We start from the raw sequence: 21186 nt of genomic DNA, 5'->3' as shown, positions 1-21186 counted from the left end.
ATTCTAAATAAATTGTTGTTTTTAGGATCCATGTCTGGTGTACCAAATTTTTTAAAAAAATTCAAAAAAAATCATAAATATCTTAAAATATTCATTGTTCGATCCTGATAAATTTGATTGTTGTTTGGAAAAAAAAATATATTGTTGGATTCATTAAAAGAAATACTACAAATTTTTTGAAATTATTTTGGTGCACCGTTGGATCCTACCCCCAATCCGATTTTTATGGGTATTAGAAATGGTTGGGTTCTTTTTTTCAGCAACATACATACGTGAATAATATGTGTTAACATTTAGATAGTTTTCGGAGTTGACATATTCATTTAATGATTAGGGTATAATTATAAAGGTCCATTAATTGTAGTCCATGGTGTAGTGAAATACAGATGTGTCAGTCATTGCAGTGCCATGTGCGCATCACATATTTTGCCCCCTCAGTACTAACATGCGCCAGCAAAGCTATGCTGCTTGAGACTTGAGTCACAAGCCATACGAATTTCTATACGGGTCAATGATAACATACGCAATACGCTTCATGTCAAATCCTGTGCCAACCTGTCATGTCCCATTGGTCCACCTAATATCGACCCTCCCTCTCCCATGTCCCAAGTCCCAACACTTCGTGGATTATATCCCCTCTTGTTCGCTAACATGCGCACATGGTTTAGGCGGACGATTCAAGTATCTGGAGAAAGGGATGTCGTATCAGTTCAGCCAGCTGCGTGGATGGTTGGGTCCCGTTTCCCATGCTGACGTGGCTTAATAATAAGCGCAAGTGGAGTGTAGGGTAAGGAGAGAAACACAAACAAACGTGGCTTACGGTGGATTGACGCCCTGGCATATGTTAGCATGAGAGAAAACTGGATACGTGATAATTAATAGTGGATTAGGTGAAGTGAAGAGAAAGGGGGAGAAAAGAAAAGATAGAGTCTCGCTTTCAGTGGTGCTAATGGTTCGATTGATTGTGTTTAAAGCCTAATTACGCTGCAGTTTGTCGACATCATCATAAAACAAACCAACTAATTTCACTTCCATTAATTAATCTTCGAATAATTGATGAATGCGTGCAGTGGCTTTCTGTGTGGGGGCGTCTGGACTCTGGAGCTTTCCAATGTAATCGCTAAATTAGCTTTTCAATTTTTTTTACTGTATCTTTTCACATGCCTTCGTTTTAGCACCCAATAATTAGCGATCGGCATTCATGATATCGCCCAAGGATAGGGGGTCCATACATTTTATTTTTTTAAAACCGAGGAGCCATCCAATTTACCACATCCTTTGGTGGGATATGCTGACTTGGGTGACGATAGATAATATTGACCGAAACTCATGTGGGTGAAAATGAGGTTCCTAACTAATTCTTCTTTGAAATTGGCCTAAAGCTCACGAAATCATGAAAATCCCATGAAAATACTCCCTGAGTGGTGACAGATAAGACTGAGCCCAAACTCGCGGGTGAAAATGAGACTCATAATCCCTCTTCGAAAGTTAATTTAAAACCCACAAGATCAAGAAAACCCCATAAAAATACTCTCTGAAAATAGGCTTAAAGTCCACGAGATCAAAAAAACCCCATGGAGATACTCCTCCGATCCTAGTAACCAAAACCCAGTGATATATATAATTAACTAAGTTATTGTTCCATGGTTGAGAGATGGATACACAGTTGTATATGAAGCATGGACGACATAGTTGTAAGATTTTACCTCATCTACTTGGATCAATCATTATGCACAGCTTGGCTGGCAATAAAACAGTTCAAGGAGCAAGAAGAAAAGGGAAATAAAAAAACCTATTTTGAAGATTGTGCATTAGTGCTTTCTATGCATGTCAATTGAAAAGATTTTGGTAGGGGAAGATGTTGGAAGGGGAAGGTGGGTGAAAAAACAAAATTAAAGGAAAGAAAGGTGTTAATGGTTATTATTTTACCAACTAAACGCTTCAATCATTGGCAAATTAATCACCTTATGTGAATGTAGGGGTGAAAAATAAAAGAAGAAAAGAAAAAAGAAAAAAGTAAAGAGCATCTTCTTATTATTTTATTAATTCTACAATTATCCTTATATATTTTTAATATATTAGAACTCGCGGTGTGCAATTTCATGTAAAAAGCAGCATTAGTTTGATCAAAACTGTAGATGCCCGACAAGAACAAAAAGAAAAAGTGTGTCCTGAATCCAAAACTAGGAAAATTATTATATGCTAATATGAAATTACTTAAAACAATTGGGCGAGATTAGTTTAAAGGTGCAAAATAAGAATTTCACTTGTATCCATCTGGAGGTTCAATGTGGTCATGTTATACTCCCAAGTGACGCCAGATTTGGTGGGATTTCAGCAAACGTGGTGGTCCTTTGCAACCAATCCCCCAAGTTATTTTGTCTTGCAAACGGATAGCAGGGTAAGGAAAACACATACAAGAGATACACATCACTTCAAAATGACGCAAGAGAGACTCAGTTACAGGACATGCTATTATTTTCAAAAACCGATTAACCTAGATCAGTACTTTCAGAACCCAATTAAGCTATCAATAGTTTATTGTAGGGTTGCAATAAGAATCGAAAATATAAATTGAAACTCCATCGTAGTAGAATGAGGCATGGGTATCTCGCTCTCTTCATGGAGATTCAAACCCTCTACAATTATTTGTTATCTTCAGAATTAGTACATCATAATCCTCTTGGCTCGACTCTTTTGGGATACAACAGCGACTCAGTCATATGGCTAAGTTGAACATGCACTTAGATCGTTCTAAGTTAGCCCAAAGCCCCCACAAGAAATATCAATTATATCTGCCCATACCTCCCCCTCTTTCTTTACTTCCTTGTGCCCATGAGTTGGATTCATATTTAAGTCCATCACATCATCACAACAACCCATTAATGTGTTTTCTCTTCTTAGTTATTAAATGGTATTTACTTCCTCAATTATTCAATGTGGAATTTTAAGTTTCACTTTGAAGTAGAGGTCACAATTAACAAATTAAATAGGATAATGAATAAAATAATTGATTAAATTGACATATATTATTTATTTTTTAAAATACACCCACATTTAGTACTACCACATGGTGGCTTCATATAATAAAAGCCAAGAGTCAAATGGGCCTAAGACTATTAAACTCACAATGATACAGCGGCCCAAACGAATTACAAGGCCCATATTTATGATTTATCCTGACTGCTACGGCCTCTAGAGTTGCGAGATGTTGATTGCCCTTCTATTAGAATGCAATGTTGACTGATAAAAGAGGAATTCCATTAATGGAGCTTCTGAGTTTTATTATCAAGGTGGCATGTATACATGACTAGATTGGTTTAATTTTGATAAAATTATAGTCTACAGAGAAAGCATCCAGAAGCAATGTTATATATATTAAACTTCTAAGGGCAACTTCAATAGAGGTCTCAAATGGGTGTGCCTATCCGTAACCGTTGATATGCATACCCATTTCAGATATTTTGTGAAGCTAACAGAGTTCGCAAATGGGGTCGAAAATTTGCAAACGTAGTTTTGGTTCTCAAATTTACGATCTCGGAGTGGAAAGGGAAGGGAGTCGTAAAACAACAGGGGAGGGAGAAAACTGTTGCTCAACGACTATGAACAATGACAATCTACCTCTCCTCAACCATCCAAATCCACCATAAAACCAGGAAAAAAAACATGGAACTCAAATCAAAATAAGAGAATACTTTGCACACCGACGGTGCTCGTTTCCTCGTTTTCATCTATCAAGCTCGTGCAAATGCTAGAAGATTTTGAGAATACCCTAATACAAGAGCTTTGCTCTTGATCACATCAGTTTTTGTCTCATTTACTTGGGCTTATGATTTTATTATCTCATTGTATTTAAGGGTATTGTTTACTTTACATGGGCTTAAGCTTGTTGACTATCATGAAAACATGAAATGAAAATCCCTTTTGCATACCCATTGTTTGGAGTGAGCTACATATGCTATCACTATTCAAATATGGATAGTACAATTGTGAGATTATATATATCCATTTTTACACCCCTGGTTGGAGTTGTCCTAAGTCACTACACACGTCACCACCTTCACTAGAAATAATTTAATTTAATTTAATTTAAAACAAAATTCGTTTTGGCCGCCAACGACCTTCTCAGAATCTCAGGTCAGCAAACACGTCACCACCTTCATCAGAAATAATTTAATTTAATTTAATATAAAATAAAATTCATTGGGGCTGGCAAGTGGCAACCATATGGAAATAATTTCGGAAATAATATGTTTATTTAAAGTAGAATTTTAGTCGTCGATTTATACTTTGACAAGGTCAGCAAGCAATGAAAACAAAGTCTATTCAACGGGCAACCTTACAGGGCAAGAAAACATCTCAGTATATAACTATCTTTCGCCATGCCTTGGTCAGGGGTTTGCTCTTCTTCTTTCGGATTTTTACAATTGAATGCTTTGAAATACAGTACTGATATTCGACTCAAATGAAGCAGCAGCAGCAGCAAGGATTGGTTGGGGAGAAGAGGAGGGTGGTTGTGGTAGGAGGGGGCGTCGCAGGCTCTCTCGTCGCTAAGTATCTCCAGTTCAATGCAGATGTCACTCTGGTTGATCCGTAAGTTTACTTTTACTTCTGAATCTCTGGTAATTGATTTTTATATTGATTTGCGAAAGTTATGTGGCGTATTTTGGTTTTCTCGATCGACGGAGGTTATTCATCGGAAAGGAGAGAATTTCGACAAACAATCCATCATTAGGGAAAAATTTAGGGGACGGTTGAGGAAATGAATTAGGACACAATCACAGGGCACCATCGGATGATTTCATTTTTCTTCGCAGATTTATATTTCTAGTTTACTAATATTTGGGTTTCTACATACATGGAGAACTTTCATGTTCTGATGCAGACTGATTTGAAATTTTAAGTACCTTTGTTTACCTTGTCATGTAAAACTGGTATGGTTTACGATCTGATCATCCTTACTTACCTCTTGTAGTTCGTTTACAGTTTGTTCTTGATGATTGAATGGATTTGGTTTAGCTATTCTATAAATCCAACAGGCAACCTTCAAGAATTTTCTTCATATAGGGTTTTTCTCATCTTATGTACTAACTGACAATAAAACTCAAATCAGGAAGGAGTATTTTGAGATCACTTGGGCAAGCTTGAGGCCAATGGTGGAGCCATCCTTTGGGGAAAAATTAGTGATCAACCATAAAGATTACCTTACCAATGGCCGTATTGTTACATCCAGTGTCACCAATATTACTGACAGTGATGTACTGACTGCAGAAGGTCGTCTAATTCCCTATGACTATATTGTCATTGCCTCTGGGCACAAGGATCCTCTCCCCCAAACTAAGACCGAGAGACTTGATCAATTCAAAGCAGGTAAAAACATAACTCGAGCATCTATTTCCTTCATTCGATATTATTTTCAATGCTACTAGAGTGCTTAGGCGGTTGGTGTTCGTATATCTGTGCTTTCATATTAGCCCAATCATTTACTCAGTAAATTTAGTGTGATGGTTTATAGCATCAGAAACAGTATAATGTTAAATGCATTTGGGCTAATGTCAGACTTAGATAAACTGGAGTTATATTTTTTTCACAGATGTGATTCTGTAGTTCTCTATTGGAGAAAGCTTCAGTTACACTGGGTGCCTCTATACAACAGTCCCATCTTGAACGTGCCAGTCTTTGTTTAATTTGAGAAACAGAGTGAAATTTCTTTAGTACAACCTCATAAAGAGGACCATTAAAGTCATATTAACTAATTGAATTGCCATAAGATAGTAATTTGCTTTCACGAACAATTTCATCCTATATAAATTAGTCAATTAGCATCAACATCTTCAGCCTTTATCCCAAACCAGTGTTGTTAGAATCGCATGAATCGCGATTCGATTAATGCGATTCATCTCGACTTTTAACAAAAAGATACGAATCGGTAATTGAATCGCTAGGTATAATGAATCGGTCGATTCATACTATTGAATCTCGTGAATCGTTTGAAATTTTGAATCGTCGACTCTGGCGATTCAGACGAGACCCATACACTCAGTACTCATTGAGGAAGATGAAGGACAAAACTTTGTACTTTTAAAAATAAAAAAATAACAAAACCGTGTACACTCTGTATAATATTGCATGCAATGTGAATGAATTATTTACTTTATAAATATAGATTTAGTCTTTTTATTTTAGTTACCATACAGTCTCTGCTAGAACTAATTTTGTTGTTTCTATGTCGCAGAAAATGATAAGATAACTTCTGCTCAATCAATTTTGATAGTTGGAGGAGGGCCCACTGGTGTTGAACTTGCTGGAGAAATTGCTGTTGATTACCCAGATAAGAAGATTACTCTGGTGCATAAAGGATCAAGGTTGCTGGAATTTATTGGATTAAAAGCTGCTGAAAAAACTTTAAAATGGTTAAGATCAAAAAACGTTGATGTAAAGTTGGAACAGTACGTTGATTTGAGCTCTATATCAGATGGTGGCAAAACATATCAAACTTCATCCGGAGAAACTATTGAAGCAGATTGTGTTTTTGTATGCACTGGTAAACCGCTGAGTTCAGCATGGCTGAAGGATACTATCTTGAAGGATAACTTGGATGAGCATGGTAGATTGATGGTTGATGGAAATTTGAGAGTGAAAGGCAGAGAGAACATATTTGCAATTGGAGATATTACTGATATTCATGTAAGTTCTATCCTTAAATCCTTGGATACTCTTCACTCTTCAGGCTGTTCTAGTATGTAACATGCAAGAAAGCTATCTCTGTCCTTGAATTTGAGAATCTATTTTGCATTGCTTTTTTTTGTTTGTTTTTTCTAGTTGATAGTTAAGCGTCCCTCAGAAACTAGTATGTGTAAATGTGTAATGAGCTAACTAATTCCATGCTGTTATATCTAATACTATACAACAGGAAATGAAACAAGGTTACTTGGCACAAGAACATGCTTCAGTGGCTGCCAAGAACATAAAACTGTCAATGGCTGGAGGGAAAGAAAGCAAAATGGCAACGTATAAGGCTTCTTCTTCAGGCCTGGCAATTGTTTCACTGGGGAGAAAAGAAGCTGTGGCACAATTTCCTTTTACAACTATGATTGGGTGTATTCCTGGCGTGATGAAATCCAGAGACTTATTTGTGGGGAAAACTAGAAAGAAGATGGGCTTAGAAGCTTAAATTCAAAGTAGTAGAAAATGTATTTCCCCCCTTCTTACATTCTATTTGGTTTGTGCATATAGGATATATGTATCATACAACCAATTGTTATACCTTGTTTGTCTTTGAGCTTCACAGACGTTTGTCTTGCTTTGGCGAGACTTTGGTCTCTTGTTTTTGGTTCTTTCTTTTTAAAGTTTGATTGTGGTACTTGGGTGGCTAGAGTGATTGAGTTCTGATACGTGTGGCTTGTTGGAGATATATATGTACCTTGTTTTTTTTTTAAGTATGTACTATAATTTTTATCCTGATAAGAGCTGTATTTGTGTAATATGGTCGATGATTGTTTGAAAACTATGTTCAGTTATATGGATAACCATTGGAGGAGATGTATTCTTCTATGTAGAATAACAAAGGAGATCTATTGACACAAAATCATAAACATACAACTTGTACTGGAACCATCATGGCTCTAATGTTTCCTTTATTTATCGGGCATCGGCAGAATTGAAGGAGTCTGCCAAGCCAGCCGGCCTCTCTGGAATACTTCCCTTGCTGTTGTCACTAAGACTGTTATAGCTGACGGTTGAACTTTCTGATTCTTTCCACGCCTTTAACATCTGGAGGAGGGGTGGGCTACTGTCATTGCCGAAACTATTGTCTGATTCATCAATGGTAGGTTTCCATTCCTCAACCAGTGGGGAAAGCACATTCACCGCATGACACATATCAGGCCGGTGGTTAGGTTCCCTTGCAGTGCAATGCCCGGCCAGTTCAGCTATAATGGAGATGCTTTCAAGAGTTTCCTCAGTGGTGTCAAGTTGAGGATCGATCGCGGCTTTAAGCTTCTCTTTGCTTGATTTGATTCGCCAAAACTACTCCGCCAAGTGACGGCTTTCCTCAGAGCGACGCTCATCAAGAGCTGTAAGTCCTGTAAAGAGTTCCATTAACACTACTCCGTAGCTGTAGACATCGGCTTTAGTTGTTATCTTCCCCATTACTGCAAGGCAAATAAGAAAAGATTAGTAGGATAATCACAATTACAGTTTTAGAAATGTCAAAAACGTCATCTCAAGTTACAGTTTAACAATGACACCAACAGTTGCAGACTGAGAGCTCATTCAACCATACGTTTACTTCAACCTAATTAAATAAATCTGCTATGATTATACACAATATTTTGTTTCTTAAAAAAATGGAAATTACTTTCTTTCCACGTTTCTCGAATATAATAATCTAGAACTTAATACAAAAATTATTTTCGTTATAATATATTTAAAGCAGAATTTTCGTCGTTGACTTGTTCTTGACAGGTCAGCAAGCAAAGAAAAGAGAAGTATTCGACGGCCGAATCTTACAGGGCAAGAAAACATATAAGTACATAACCTATCTTCTGCCCTGCCTTGGTCAGGGGTTTCTTCTTCTTCCGGAGTTTTACAATTGAACGCATTGAAAGACATCGGCAGTACTGATATTCGATCAAATGAAGCAGCAGGAGCAGCAAGGATTGGTTGGGGAGAAGAGGAGGGTGGTTGTGGTGGGAGGGGGTATCGCAGGCTCCCTAGTCGCTAAGTCTCTCCAGTTCACTGCAGATGTCACTCTGGTTGATCCGTAAGCTTAATTTTACTTTTGAATCTCTGATAATTGATTTTTAGATTGATTTGCGAAAGTTATGTGGCGTATTTTGCAATACAAGGATCGTGTGGCATGGTAATTTGGACAAAATTTTGGTTTTCTCGATCGACAGAGGTTATTCATCGGGAAAAAAGAAGAGAATTTAGACAAACAATCCATAATTAGGGAAAAAATTTTAGGGGACTGTTGAGGAAATGAATTAGGACGCAATTGCAGGGCACCATCGCAGGATTTCACTTTTCTTCACTGATACGAATGTCCCACATTGCTTAGATGAGAGACTTGTAATCTATTGATAAGGAGCGTCCAGGTATGAGATTGGATTGGGCTGCCACGAAAAGGGCTATCAGTGGATCTGATGGTACGGGTAAGCCCCAACCCTGTGAAAGACCCCCACTGAGTGCCACCAACGTGGACGTCAGCTTCATCTAGGTATGGGACTGGATTGGGTCGCCATGGAAAGGTCTACCCAGTGAAAGACCCCCCTGAGTGCAACCGACGTGGGGTAAAACGGGGGATGTTGATACGAATGCCCCACATTGCTTAGATAAGAGACTTATGATCTATTGATAAGGAGGGCAAATGCCTTCCTCAATCAACCAATAAGTTTTCTAGGTAGTGGCCTATTGGGCTTGTTGGTTACAACCAGCTAACCAATAAGTCCATATGTGGGTAATGGTTAGGAATGTATGAGCCTTCTGGTGTGTGTATGGACGCGCACCTGGCCTGGTTCTTAACATTCACATATTTACATTTCTAGTTGACGAATATTTGGGTTTCTGCATACATGGAGAACTTTCATGTTCTGATGCAGATTGTTCTGAAATTTTAAGTACTTTGTTGACCATGTCGTGTAACATGGTATGGTTCACAATCCGATAATCATTACTTACCTCTTGTTGTTCATTTACAGTTTGTTTTTAATGGATTTGGTTAAGCTATTCTAGAACTATGTTATCAAAGAAATCCAACAGGAAAACTTCAAGAATTTTCTTCATATAGGGTTTTTATCATCTTATGTACTAATTGGCAATAAAACTCAAATCAGGAAGGAGTATTTCGAGATCACATGGGCAAGCTTGAGGCCAATGGTGGAGCCATCCTTTGGGGAAAAATCAGTGATCAACCATAAAGATTACCTTACCAATGGCCGGACTTTTGCATCCAGTGTCACCAATATTACTGACAGTCATGTACTGATTGCAGAAGGTCGTCTAATTCCCTATGACTATCTTGTCATTGCCACTGGGCACAAGGATCCTGTCCCCAAAACTAAGACCAAGAGACTTGATCAATTCAAAGCAGGTAGAAGCATGAGTCGAGCGTTTTTTTCCTTCAATAGATAAAATTTTCAAATGCTACTCAGAGTGTTTAGGCAGTTGGTGATCGTATATCTTTACTTTCATATTAGCCTAGTCATTTACTGGGTAAATTTAGTGTGATGGTTTATAGTATCAGCAACATTATAATGTTAAATGAAATTGGGCTATGGTCAGACAAAGATAAACTGGAGTTAGAATTTTTTCACAGATGTGATTCCATAGTTCTCTGCTCTCTATTGGAGAAAGCTTCAGTTACACTGGGTGCTCTATACAATAGTCCCATCTTGAACGTGCCAGTCTTTGTTAAATTTGAGAAACTGAGTGAAGTTTCTTTAGTACAACCTCATAAAGAGGACAGTTAAAGTCATATGACGTAATTGAATTTCCATTAGATAGTAATTTGCTTTCACCAACAATTTCATCCTAAATGAATTATCATCAACATCTTCAGCCTTTATTCCAATCAATCTGCAATGTGAATGAATTATTTAGTTTATAAATATAGATTTAGTCTTTTATTTTAATTACCATATAGTCTCTGCTAGAACTAATTTTGTTGTCTCTATATTGCAGAAAATGAAAAGATAACTTCTGCTCAATCAATTTTGATAGTTGGAGGAGGTCCCACTGGCGTTGAACTTGCTGGAGAAATTGCTGTTGATTACCCAGATAAGAAGGTTACGCTGGTGCATAAAGGATCAAGGTTTGCTGGAATTTATTGGATTAAAAGCTGCTGAAAAAACTTTAAAATGGTTAAGATCAAAAAAGGTTGATGTAAAGTTGGAACAGTCTGTTGATTTGAGTTCTATATCAGATGGTGGCAAAATATATCAAACTTCGTCTGGAGAACCTATCGAAGCAGATTGTGTTTTTGTATGCACTGGTAAACCGCTGAGTTCAGCATGGCTGAAGGGTACTATCTTGAAGGATAACTTGGATGAGCATGGTAGATTGATGGTTGATGGAAATTTGAGAGTGAAAGGCAGAGAGAACATATTTGCAATTGGAGATATTACTGGCATTCATGTAAGTTCTATCTTTAAATCCTTTGTTACTCATCAGGTTGTTCTATTATGTAACATGCAAGAAAGCTATCTCTGTCCTAGAACTTGAGAATCCATGTTGCATTGATTCTTTTTTCTAGTTGATAGTTAAGCATTCCTCCGTAAGTATTATGTGTAATGAGTTAACCAATTCCATGCTGTTACATCTAATACCATACAACAGGAAATCAAACAAGGTTATTTGGCACAAGAACATGCTTCAGTGGCTGCTAAGAACATAAAACTGTCAATGGCTGGAGGGAAAGAAAGCAAAATGGCAACGTATAAGGCTTCTTCTTCAGGCCTGGCAATTGTTTCACTGGGGAGAAAAGAAGCTGTGGCACAATTTCCTTTTACAACTATGATTGGGTGCATTCCTGGCATGATCAAATCCAGAGACTTATTTGTGGGGAAAACTAGAAAGAAGATGGGCTTAGAAGCTTAAATTCAAAGGAGCAGAAAATGTACTTCCCCCCTTCTTACATTCTATTTGGTTTGTGCATATACGTGGATATATCATATATGTATCATACAACCAATTGTTATACCTTGTTTATCTTTGAGCTTCACAGACGTTTGTCTTGCTTTGGCGAGACTTTGGTCTCTTGTTTTTGGTTCTTTCTTTTTAAAGTTTGATTGTGGTACTTGGGTGGCTAGAGTGATTGAGTTCTGATACGTGTGGCTTGTTGGAGATATATATGTACCTTGTTTTTTTTTTTAGTATGTACTATAATTTTTATCTTGATAAGAGCTGTATTTGTGTAATATGGTCGATGATTGTTTGAAAACTATGTTCAGTTATATGGATAACCATTGGAGGAGATGTATTCTTCTATGTAGAATAACAAAGGAGATCTATTGACACAAAATCATAAAGATACAACTTGTACTGGAACCATCATGGCTCTAATGTTTCCTTTATTTATCGGGCATCGGCAGAATTGAAGGAGTCTGCCAAGCCAGCCGGCCTCTCTGGAATACTTCCCTTGCTGTTGTCGCTAAGACTGTTATAGCTGACGGTTGAACTTTCTGATTCTTTCCACGCCTTTAACATCTGGAGGAGGGGTGGGCTACTGTCATTGCCGAAACTATTGTCTGATTCATCAACGGTAGGTTTCCATTCCTCAACCAGTGGGGAAAGCACATTCACCGCATGACACATATCAGGCCGGTGGTTAGGTTCCCTTGCAGTGCAATGCCCGGCCAGTTCAGCTATAATGGAGATGCTTTCAAGAGTTTCCTCAGTGGTGTCAAGTGGAGGATCGATGGCGGCTTTAAGCTTCTCTTTGCTTGATCTGATTCGCCAAAACCACTCCGCCAAGTGACGGCTTTCCTCAGAGCGACGCTCATCAAGAGCTGTAAGTCCTGTCAAGAGTTCCATTAACACTACTCCGTAGCTGTAGACATCGGCTTTAGTTGTTATCTTCCCCATTACTGTAAAGCAAATAAGAAAAATTTCGTACGATAATCACACCAAAATAAGAATTCAGCAAGACAAAAAATTTAGAAATGTTAAGAACATCATCTCAAGTTACAGTTTAACAATAATGACACTAACAGTTGCAGACTGAGAGCTCATTCAACGTCGTAACTCTTATTCCTTTCCTCCTTTGATATGAAATTGTTCTACAACTGATCATGGAATGGGTGCTTTGCATGCAATGTAATTATCACTGGACCACATGTTCGCATGTAAAGTAAAAAACCTTAACGGTATTCAACAAAATACATATATAAGAGTTCTTCAGATGCAGGTTCTTTCAAATTTCCATATATGTGTTAAACATATTCCCTTTTCCGCTTATGTTATAAGAGTATTCTCTCCAAGGGACAAGAAGATAGGAGATATCTTAGGCATGCAGAAATGTTAGCAACTTCATATAGCTAAAAGAAGCAAAAAGCCTATAGAACATCTTATAATCTATATCTGCAGCACGCTTGTAATCTATATCTGCCGAACGTATTCCAACCAAAATATTGAATCAAAATTTATACAAAATGCAACCCAATGTAGAAACATGTATGATAAGAGAGACAGACAAGGGAAGCATACGAGGAATTCTCACCAGCATATTCAGGTGCAAGGTATCCAAATGTTCCAGCAAGCCTAGTCACAACAGATCTCTGTCCATCAGGAGCAAGTTTCACCAATCCAAAATCAGAAACTTTTGCCCGAAATTTATCATCCAGAAGAATGTTAGACGACTTAAGATCTCTGTGTATAAACGTTTGGCGGGCAAGACTATGAAGATACTCCATGGCTCTTGCGACATCTAAAGCAATGGTAAGCCTTGTTGTCCAAGGCAGGGGCTGCAATTTCAGGGTCTTCCAGTGGAAAAGATGTCTGCTTAGAGCACCCTGGGGCATGTACTCATAAACCAAAAGCCTCTCATTACCTTCGATGGAATAACCAAAAAGAGATACCAGATGTCGGTGGCGGACCTTTGAAAGAGCAGCGATTTCAGCCTGAAATTCATCCGATGCCTTACTGCTCGTTGGGCTAGCCTCCATTCTCTTAACTGCTATTTGTATCCCACTTTCCATTTCACCCTTGTAAACAGTGCCAAATCCACCACGGCCAACCTCATTTTCTGGCGAAAAATTGTTGGTTACTTTGCGAAGGACTTGAACAGATATGACCAAGTTTCCAGCCTCAATCATGTAAGAGCTTTCGGTTGCATTGCTACTATCACTCCCAATAGAAGTAGTAGTTTGGGTGAATAAGCTTCCAGTGGTATTATCTGAAATTGCAACCTTGACCAGATTTTCAGGATCAGAGGGATCTTTGGGATGAACCACGATGGAACTAGAAGCCTTCGAAGGTTCCTTCCTTTTCTTAGGCAAGTAAATACATAGAAAAATGACAATAAGAACAATGATTGCGCCAATTGCAATCACTCCCGCAATTACTAGTTTAAACTTTTTGGAGGAATTATTTCTCAATTTTGTTGGTTGCAAAGATGGACTGTCAGATGGTGTGCCCCTAGCCGAGGAGGGAGGCGCCAGAGTCCGATTTGAAACAAATAAGGGATTCCCCTCAATAAGGACCTTCACACTCTCTTGGAACGTGGGAAGTGGAGGTTCCAAATTGTTTGAACTTAGATCCAGCAATCTCAAAGAGTTCAATTCCGTTAAATTCTGAGGAACTGTTCCACTTACATTGTTTTCGCCAAGCCTAATCTCAACCAGCGAAAGCAACTCTCCAATTGAAGGGCTGAGTCTACCAGAAAGATTATACCTGGGCAGATTTATACTAGAAACCTCCAATTTAGAATTGCAACTCACTCCCAACCATGGTCCTTCACATGGATCATTACCAGACCATTGAGAAGCAAGATTTAATGGGTAATTCATACCACCGAGAAAATCTAACAGAGAAGTAGCCTCAGGGGAACATGATACACCAGGTTTAAGTTGACAAAATGAGTTAGAATCATAGGAAACAACACCAGCCTTAAACTTTGGTATTGGACCCATTAAATGATTATTGTTCAAGTCCAAGCTGTCCAGCTCCATATCAGCCAAGCTCTGAGGAATCAGACCAACCAGTTGGTTCTTATTGAGATTGAGATCTTTCAAAGAAGATAAAGCCCCAATATTTACCGGAATTGTGCCTGTAAACTGATTTCCATGGAGCCATAGCTGTGTCAACGAAGACATATTTGCAATAACATCTATTGGACCACTCATCCCGCCACCATCTTGATCATTCAACCACAGAATTTGCATTAAGGACTGCCCAAAACTTTCTGGAATATCACCAGACAATCTATTATACGAAAGCTTCAGGGCATTTAGAGATGACAACTTCCCTAAGAAATCTGGCACTGGACCAACCATATTACAATTCATCATAGAAAGATTGGTCAATTGTGCTGAATCTCCCAATTCACTAGGAATAGACCATCCAGTAGTCTGGTTCAATGGGTTATAATCCAAAGCCAATACAAGTAAACTGCTTAGTCCAACAAAGAAATCTGATGGAATAGTATCAAACTCATTGTAATCCAAGTAAGCGTATTGCAACTCTGACAAACCTCGAAAAGTGGGCAATTTTCCATTGAAATGGTTCCTCTGCAAGCCAATGTTGTAGAGTTTCTTGAGGCTGTTAAAGTTTTGAGGAAGAGGTCCCTTTAGCCCCAAATTTTGAACCTGTATCTGCGTGACACTGCCATTGGCACAGAAGATGTGAGGCCACAAAGGTTCACCGCAAGGATCATCTCCTTTGTCTGGCCATTTGAGAAGCTCAGGGTTTTCCAGACCATTCTTGAAATCAATCAAGATATTCAAGTCATTGGGATCTGTAACGCCACAAGCCAATACAATACAGTTCAACAATACCACAATCCACACCCTCCTTAACCCATCACCCATAGCTAAGTACTCCCTCAGAATGTATTAACAAGAATACAACAGAAGAACAAATTCCAATGCACCTTGAAATTTCTGACACATAATGACTCCATCTGATTCATACCACAAAAGGAAAAGTATAAACAGTAAGACCCAGAAACAGCATTGTAAAAGAAAAGCCAAACAGTAAGGAAATCAAAACCTGGAAGAAGAGTATCCGTACCTATTCAATTAAGAAGAGACCAACAACTGGGGAAATGGAGTAAAGAAGATAATTTTAAGTAAATGCAGAACAAATCCAGATGAAGCAGAAAAGGAAATAGAGGCTGGTACATGGAGATTATCACATACGCTTTAAGGATTTCTTTATTTGTTCATCTCATGGTGAAATCAAACCCTAACAAGCCGAGTAGTCTACCATGACCGTCTCCTTCCTTATTCCACTCCACTGGCCTTCTCTTTTTCTTTTCTTTTGTTTTTTAATTTATTTGGTGTGATTTGGAAGTTTATTACAGAATAGACGATAATGACCCGAAACGGGGCCCACTTCTCATGTCCAAAAATCATAAGATTGTCTGATTGTCAAAGTCTGAATAACAATATATTATAGTATAAGATTATAATCAACTCCTCCGATGGCGGCTTACAAGGCGACGAAATTCCGTTAATTACGGTTATCAGTTGATTCTCCGTCTCTCACGCACACAATCAATCAAACAATTCTCTTGGGAACATAAGAAAATCCTGTGAACTCATTTGATTTTTTTTTCTAAAATTTGGAAAATAACAAATTCAATTTCTTACACGTACATTTTCATTCAATTTTTCTAAGGTCAAAATGTACAGACTCGGGAGACCTGAGTTGGATTCTCACTTAGAACAACACTCTTGTGGTCAACCGCTAAACGTTGGCGCAACTTATTACGTCGTTGGGTGAAAAATTTCTATTTGCACGAACATGATGATCCAAGCTTAGACTCATTTCGGACCTGATGATCCAAACTTAGGTTCATTTCGGATATCCAAATAACAAACTTATATGACGCATTTCTTTGATTAAAAAATAGTGAAGTGTCAACATTTTGAGATGGATGGCTCCTCTGCTAGGTCCTCCAGAATGGGCCAAACTGCCAAAGCCGATAGAGGCAGAGGCTGTAATCGGTCAACAGTCTAGAATAATACAAAAAGAGACCCCCATTAAAGCAGACAAATGGTCCCCCAAAGGTTTTATTCCACACAAGCCAACTACACACCCATCAAAATATCTGTGCTAAAAAATTTTTTTTGCCTCTCATTCTTCTTTTACTTTCTCTTTCTTTTTTACACACCAATGCAAGAATCTCTCAAATGATGCCTGTCTGTCCATATTTCTCAGGAGTGGTTGGCTGGCCCAACATAATTCCCTCATAAAAGCAAGTAGATAATATACTTAAACCATTAAGCAGAAACTAAGAACAAGTTTAAGTAATCAGAAGTGTTAATCCCTCCATCACTCTTTGCCCAGCCAAAAGAAGTCATTTTCTAGTCAACTTTATCACCAGAAAAGCATGCAGAGGACCACTTAGAGGTAAAGACAAGCATCCCTTTTGTCAGCAATATAATTGGAAATCAAGCAGTAATCAGACAATGGCACCAGTAGTAGCGAATAACAGCATCACGCATTGCATGATCAACCAAATTGTGGAATAAGAGTAGATAGGGTTGAGCTGAATCTAATGCTTCCATTCGCAAGACAATTGCAATAAGCAAACGTATACTAATCTAGCTTAATATTCTTAAGAACAGTAGTAAACTTAATCAAGACTGATCTTAATTCTTAAGCATAAGGGTAGTATACATCCAGAGAAAAAAGAAAGGGGGAAAAAGAAAAGAGAATAAAGGGAGAGTTATAAAATTGTAATACTGAATGCTAAGAATGATTATGTCAAAACATGAAAATGTAATCCAGCATTTATCTTTTGCATTTGGCTAATAGTAGGTCATACGAAAGCAATGAAAAATGTGATTTCCTCTCCCATTTATGTAATTAGGCATGTGTATTTGTGCAATAAAAGGGTATGATGAGCTCTAAAGAAACTCAAGAGATTGCCTTTTGTGTATCATTAACTGGGGCTAATGGATTACAATAGGTATATGATTTCTTATGTTTCTAAACATGACTGGTGGAAGTGAACTCCAAGCTTATGCGAAAAGAAAATCAGAAAAAGCTTGACCAGTCATAATATAGTTCTTTTCTATCTAACCAAATCATCTCAATATGGGATTTATACAAAGCATATAATGTCATAAAGAGAATGTGTTTATCGTCAGCAACTGTTAGTAAATAGAGGTACGGGACTCTTGAGTATCATTTGAAATAAAGTGGCACAATTACTGCCTGCTAAATAGAATGTGTTTGTCTACTTCAGCTTAAACTTCATATCCAACTACCACCAAAAAAGGGAAAATCAACTCTAAAAGAACCCTTCAAATGACGCAATATTCACAATAAGCTATTTCATTAATTCTATTAACATCAGGAAAACATTGAGAAGCTCAAAAAGAGATTTAAAGCAAATACATATGAGTTAAGCTCCTTTCAAAAATGGAACAGTGTCCTTTTGGTACCTCTTGATGGATTCAACAACTTTCACTGCAAAAGCCTCATCCTCTGGGAAATAGGCAATGCGGTCAGATAACATAGGAAGTGGAAGGTTGAGTATGCCTTCCAGAGTTGCATGAAGACAATATGCTGAGTACGTAACATGGTATCTGCCTTATTGAACAATGGGAAGGCGACCACCACTGTGCCTATTTGCCAGACCACATACCACCCGCCCAATGTTTCAATAACCATCCATCAAGCATTGTCTTCCATTTGGATCAAACTAAATCACTAGCTAGGTTTTTGGTATAACCAACTCAATTTATTTTTTGTATAAGCAACCCCTCATTTTCACCAAGCTCATCAATAGATCCACTTTGCGGATGGGATGGACCCCAAGAACCATGATTCATATGAAAGGAGATGGTAAGAACTTTATTGGAACGATAGAACCCCTAGGCAGTCCCATTGCCATAATATTGAACATCAATGTCAATAGCCACAGCCTTTTGGCACCCAGAATCTAAAGCTAACTGAACAGCAAGACCTGCATTGTTAAGGAAGCAGTATCCAACCACTTGAGTGGGTTGAGCATGGTGACCAGAAGGCCTGACCAATGCATATGCTATCTTTCCATCTCCATCAAGTATATGTTTCATTGCAGATAGTGTGGTACCATCAGCAAACCGCAGGTTCCCATGAGCCAGGATTCCATAAAGTTCCAGAACAAACCATTTTACCCCCTTCCTTATCGGCTTCCATTAGCTCATTTACATAATTCTGGAGATGGAAAATTTTGAAATGATATCAGAATAAAATAGAAATTCAAAAATACACTTCAATCTCTTTCAAGGTTTAATTCTGCTTGATTCATGCTGAGAAATTGATATTAGAATGCTAGCAGTATCTACAACTCCAACCGAATATATTTTTCCGAATTCTCAGCAACCAACAGAACATCAAGGTTTCAATCATATCATCCTAATCCGGGTAAATTCAAAATTGGCAGCATTCTAGAGCAATTACTACAATGGATTTGTCATTCTCCATGTTCAATTCAATTTTAAATCTGTGTACAACTCAAACCAGAAACCCAAAATAGCAAGTAGAATGACGGTTTGCTATTCTATATCCAACCCACAATCACATTGCTCCCCAATCAAATCATAATTTCACGTGTGCGAGCTACATAATGTATTGATGAACTGAGAAGATTGGAAAAGAACAGTACCTGGTGTATGGAAGGAGTTACTTTCAGACATAATCACATGCCCCCAATCATATCATCCCCTCATGCCAGACTACACTGATGCCCTCACGCGAGAGAGAAGAAGGAGGAGCCGCCATGGACGCTCGGTCTTCACTTGGTCAAACACTTGTGGAATTGCTTATTATAATTGTGATATGTAAATGGGCCGTTAAATAAAAGTTAGACTTAGGCCTTTTATTTTTGTCCAGAGAATTATACTTGGGCCTCGTGGGCTACTTCAAACTTGGTTTCGGTTGATTAGGCCCATTTTAGAATTCAGAAAACTTTGGGCCTTTTTCTTTATCACGATGAACTCTTGGTCAAAGGGCTGATAATTTCAACCTCTTCATGCAATGTGAGAGTCATGTGAACTGGCAATGATTCCGGAAGCATTGAAAGATGGTGAGTTTGATACACATATATATAGAGTGTGCTTCTCAGGTGCGGGATCCATCTAACACCATTCACGGGCAGACCCCATTATATGTGGGGATCGCACTTAAACCAAATAATTGGTTTCAGATGGATCCCTCATCTGAAAATTTTAATATTTGTTAGCAAAACTTTAAAATTGACCATTTACAATTCAATTTCTAAAGTTGTAACTTATATACAAATGTGCAACAACATTCATCTATAAATTTTGTAGAAAAATAAGAGAGAGTTTATGTTGGTGTAGGCCGGTCCATGGGAATGTGGCAAGCCTATAATTACGATCACACCAAACGTACGTTAATACTGAGAGCGAAAACCTAGCTATGTTGGTTTCTTCAACTATATATATACACGTATGACCTACCTAAACAACACTAAAGAAAGTTAAAAACACAAAGGGTGTGAGGGTTTTGCAGACAATATATCACTCTCACGGCCCCTCCAAGTTTTTTCAGGTTGGATCGATCTTGGCTAGCTACAAGAAAAACAAAAAACTCTCCTATATTGGTAACTTCTTTAATTATTCTGCCATGGGATTCCTCCCTTCTTAGTACTTGCAATAAACTGATAATCCCTTATACCAGTCTATAATTCACCAATCTCCATGACATAACTGTGGCTCTTTTTCTTTAGTCTCTTGAATATCATAGAAGTTATACGTTGCAAAAACCATACATTTTGTGCAGAGAAAGGGTGCACTTTGAAAGGAGAAATTATATATTATGTGGAGGCTTAAGATTGCAAAAGGTGAGGAAAACAACCCATATCTTTACAGCACTAACAACTATGTGGGGAGGCAGATTTGGGAGTTTGATCCAAACGCAGGCACACCTGAAGAGCGAGCCCAGGTTGAAGAGGCTCGCCAGAGTTTCTTCAAAAATCGTCACAATGTTAAACCCAGCTCTGACCTTCTCTGGAGATTCCAGGTCTGTGCTCTATCACAATGTTATTCAGAGCTTCATACGTACGTACGTGTGACTTGCAAATATTCCTACTAATACGAATGAATCTCATTCTGTCATTCCCAATTTCCCATGTGGTTGCTAACTTGCTATTAGTGATCAGTTTCGTATCATGAATGAAACTATGAAAGTTGCTTAATTGGGCTTAGAAGTCAATGTTTCCCTTCTTTGGGCCTTAATTGGGCTTAGAGGTCTATGTTTCCCTCTCTTTGGGCCTAAATTGGGCTTAGAGGTTCATGTTTCCCTCTCTTTGGACCTTAGGCCGTATCCTTGTTGTAAATAGCCTATTTGGCTAATGGGCTTGGAAGTCCATGTTTCTCTCTGAAATTTTTATCTTTCAGTCAACTCCAACTGAACGTATGGGCCTGCTTTCCTAATGGGCTATCTGGGCTTAAACAGTTAAAACTTAAAACGTTTCCCTGAATCTTGATAGTAATTTTTGCTCCAAAA

General features: G+C 38.1%; 4 protein-coding genes and 1 pseudogene across 4 annotated transcripts; 2 read left to right on the top strand and 3 right to left on the bottom strand.

Moving 5' to 3' along the window:
- The first annotated feature begins 4343 nt into the window (after positions 1 to 4343).
- Positions 4344 to 7323, top strand: LOC120007250 (apoptosis-inducing factor homolog A-like). Its single transcript, XM_038857455.1, has 4 exons — positions 4344 to 4593; positions 5114 to 5370; positions 6236 to 6687; positions 6914 to 7323. Exons 1-4 carry the CDS (start codon positions 4466 to 4468, stop codon positions 7172 to 7174), a joined length of 1098 nt encoding a protein of 365 aa, XP_038713383.1. The 5' UTR covers positions 4344 to 4465; the 3' UTR covers positions 7175 to 7323.
- LOC120011033 (receptor protein kinase TMK1-like) lies at positions 7088 to 8613 on the bottom strand. The gene is made up of 4 exons (XM_038862048.1): positions 8512 to 8613; positions 8254 to 8296; positions 8046 to 8153; positions 7088 to 8003 (listed from the first exon to the last, which is right to left on the bottom strand). The coding sequence occupies exons 1-4, from the start codon at positions 8611 to 8613 to the stop codon at positions 7642 to 7644; spliced, it is 615 nt and encodes a 204-aa protein (XP_038717976.1). The 3' UTR covers positions 7088 to 7641.
- On the top strand, positions 8504 to 11920 carry LOC120007255 (ferroptosis suppressor protein 1-like). The gene is given in 5 exon segments (XM_038857460.1): positions 8504 to 8764; positions 9837 to 10093; positions 10684 to 10814; positions 10816 to 11136; positions 11338 to 11920. Coding segments are annotated over 5 exon segments (1098 nt in total). The 5' UTR covers positions 8504 to 8636; the 3' UTR covers positions 11599 to 11920.
- Positions 11921 to 11930: 10 nt separating this feature from the next.
- On the bottom strand, positions 11931 to 15978 carry LOC120007243 (receptor protein kinase TMK1-like). The gene is made up of 4 exons (XM_038857451.1): positions 15858 to 15978; positions 15730 to 15755; positions 13220 to 15619; positions 11931 to 12587 (listed from the first exon to the last, which is right to left on the bottom strand). Exons 3-4 carry the CDS (start codon positions 15525 to 15527, stop codon positions 12076 to 12078), a joined length of 2820 nt encoding a protein of 939 aa, XP_038713379.1. The 5' UTR covers positions 15528 to 15619; positions 15730 to 15755; positions 15858 to 15978; the 3' UTR covers positions 11931 to 12075.
- A 1923-nt stretch (positions 15979 to 17901) lies between these two features.
- Positions 17902 to 19437, bottom strand: LOC120011025 (annotated as a pseudogene).
- Between the last annotated feature and the right edge of the window lie 1749 nt (positions 19438 to 21186).

The sequence above is a fragment of the Tripterygium wilfordii genome, chromosome 2 (genome assembly GCF_013401445.1).
Source record: "Tripterygium wilfordii isolate XIE 37 chromosome 2, ASM1340144v1, whole genome shotgun sequence".
Taxonomy (NCBI): domain Eukaryota; kingdom Viridiplantae; phylum Streptophyta; class Magnoliopsida; order Celastrales; family Celastraceae; genus Tripterygium; species Tripterygium wilfordii.
The sequence above is the reverse complement of the archived record's forward strand: the minus strand, read 5'-3'. Positions and strand labels throughout refer to the sequence as shown.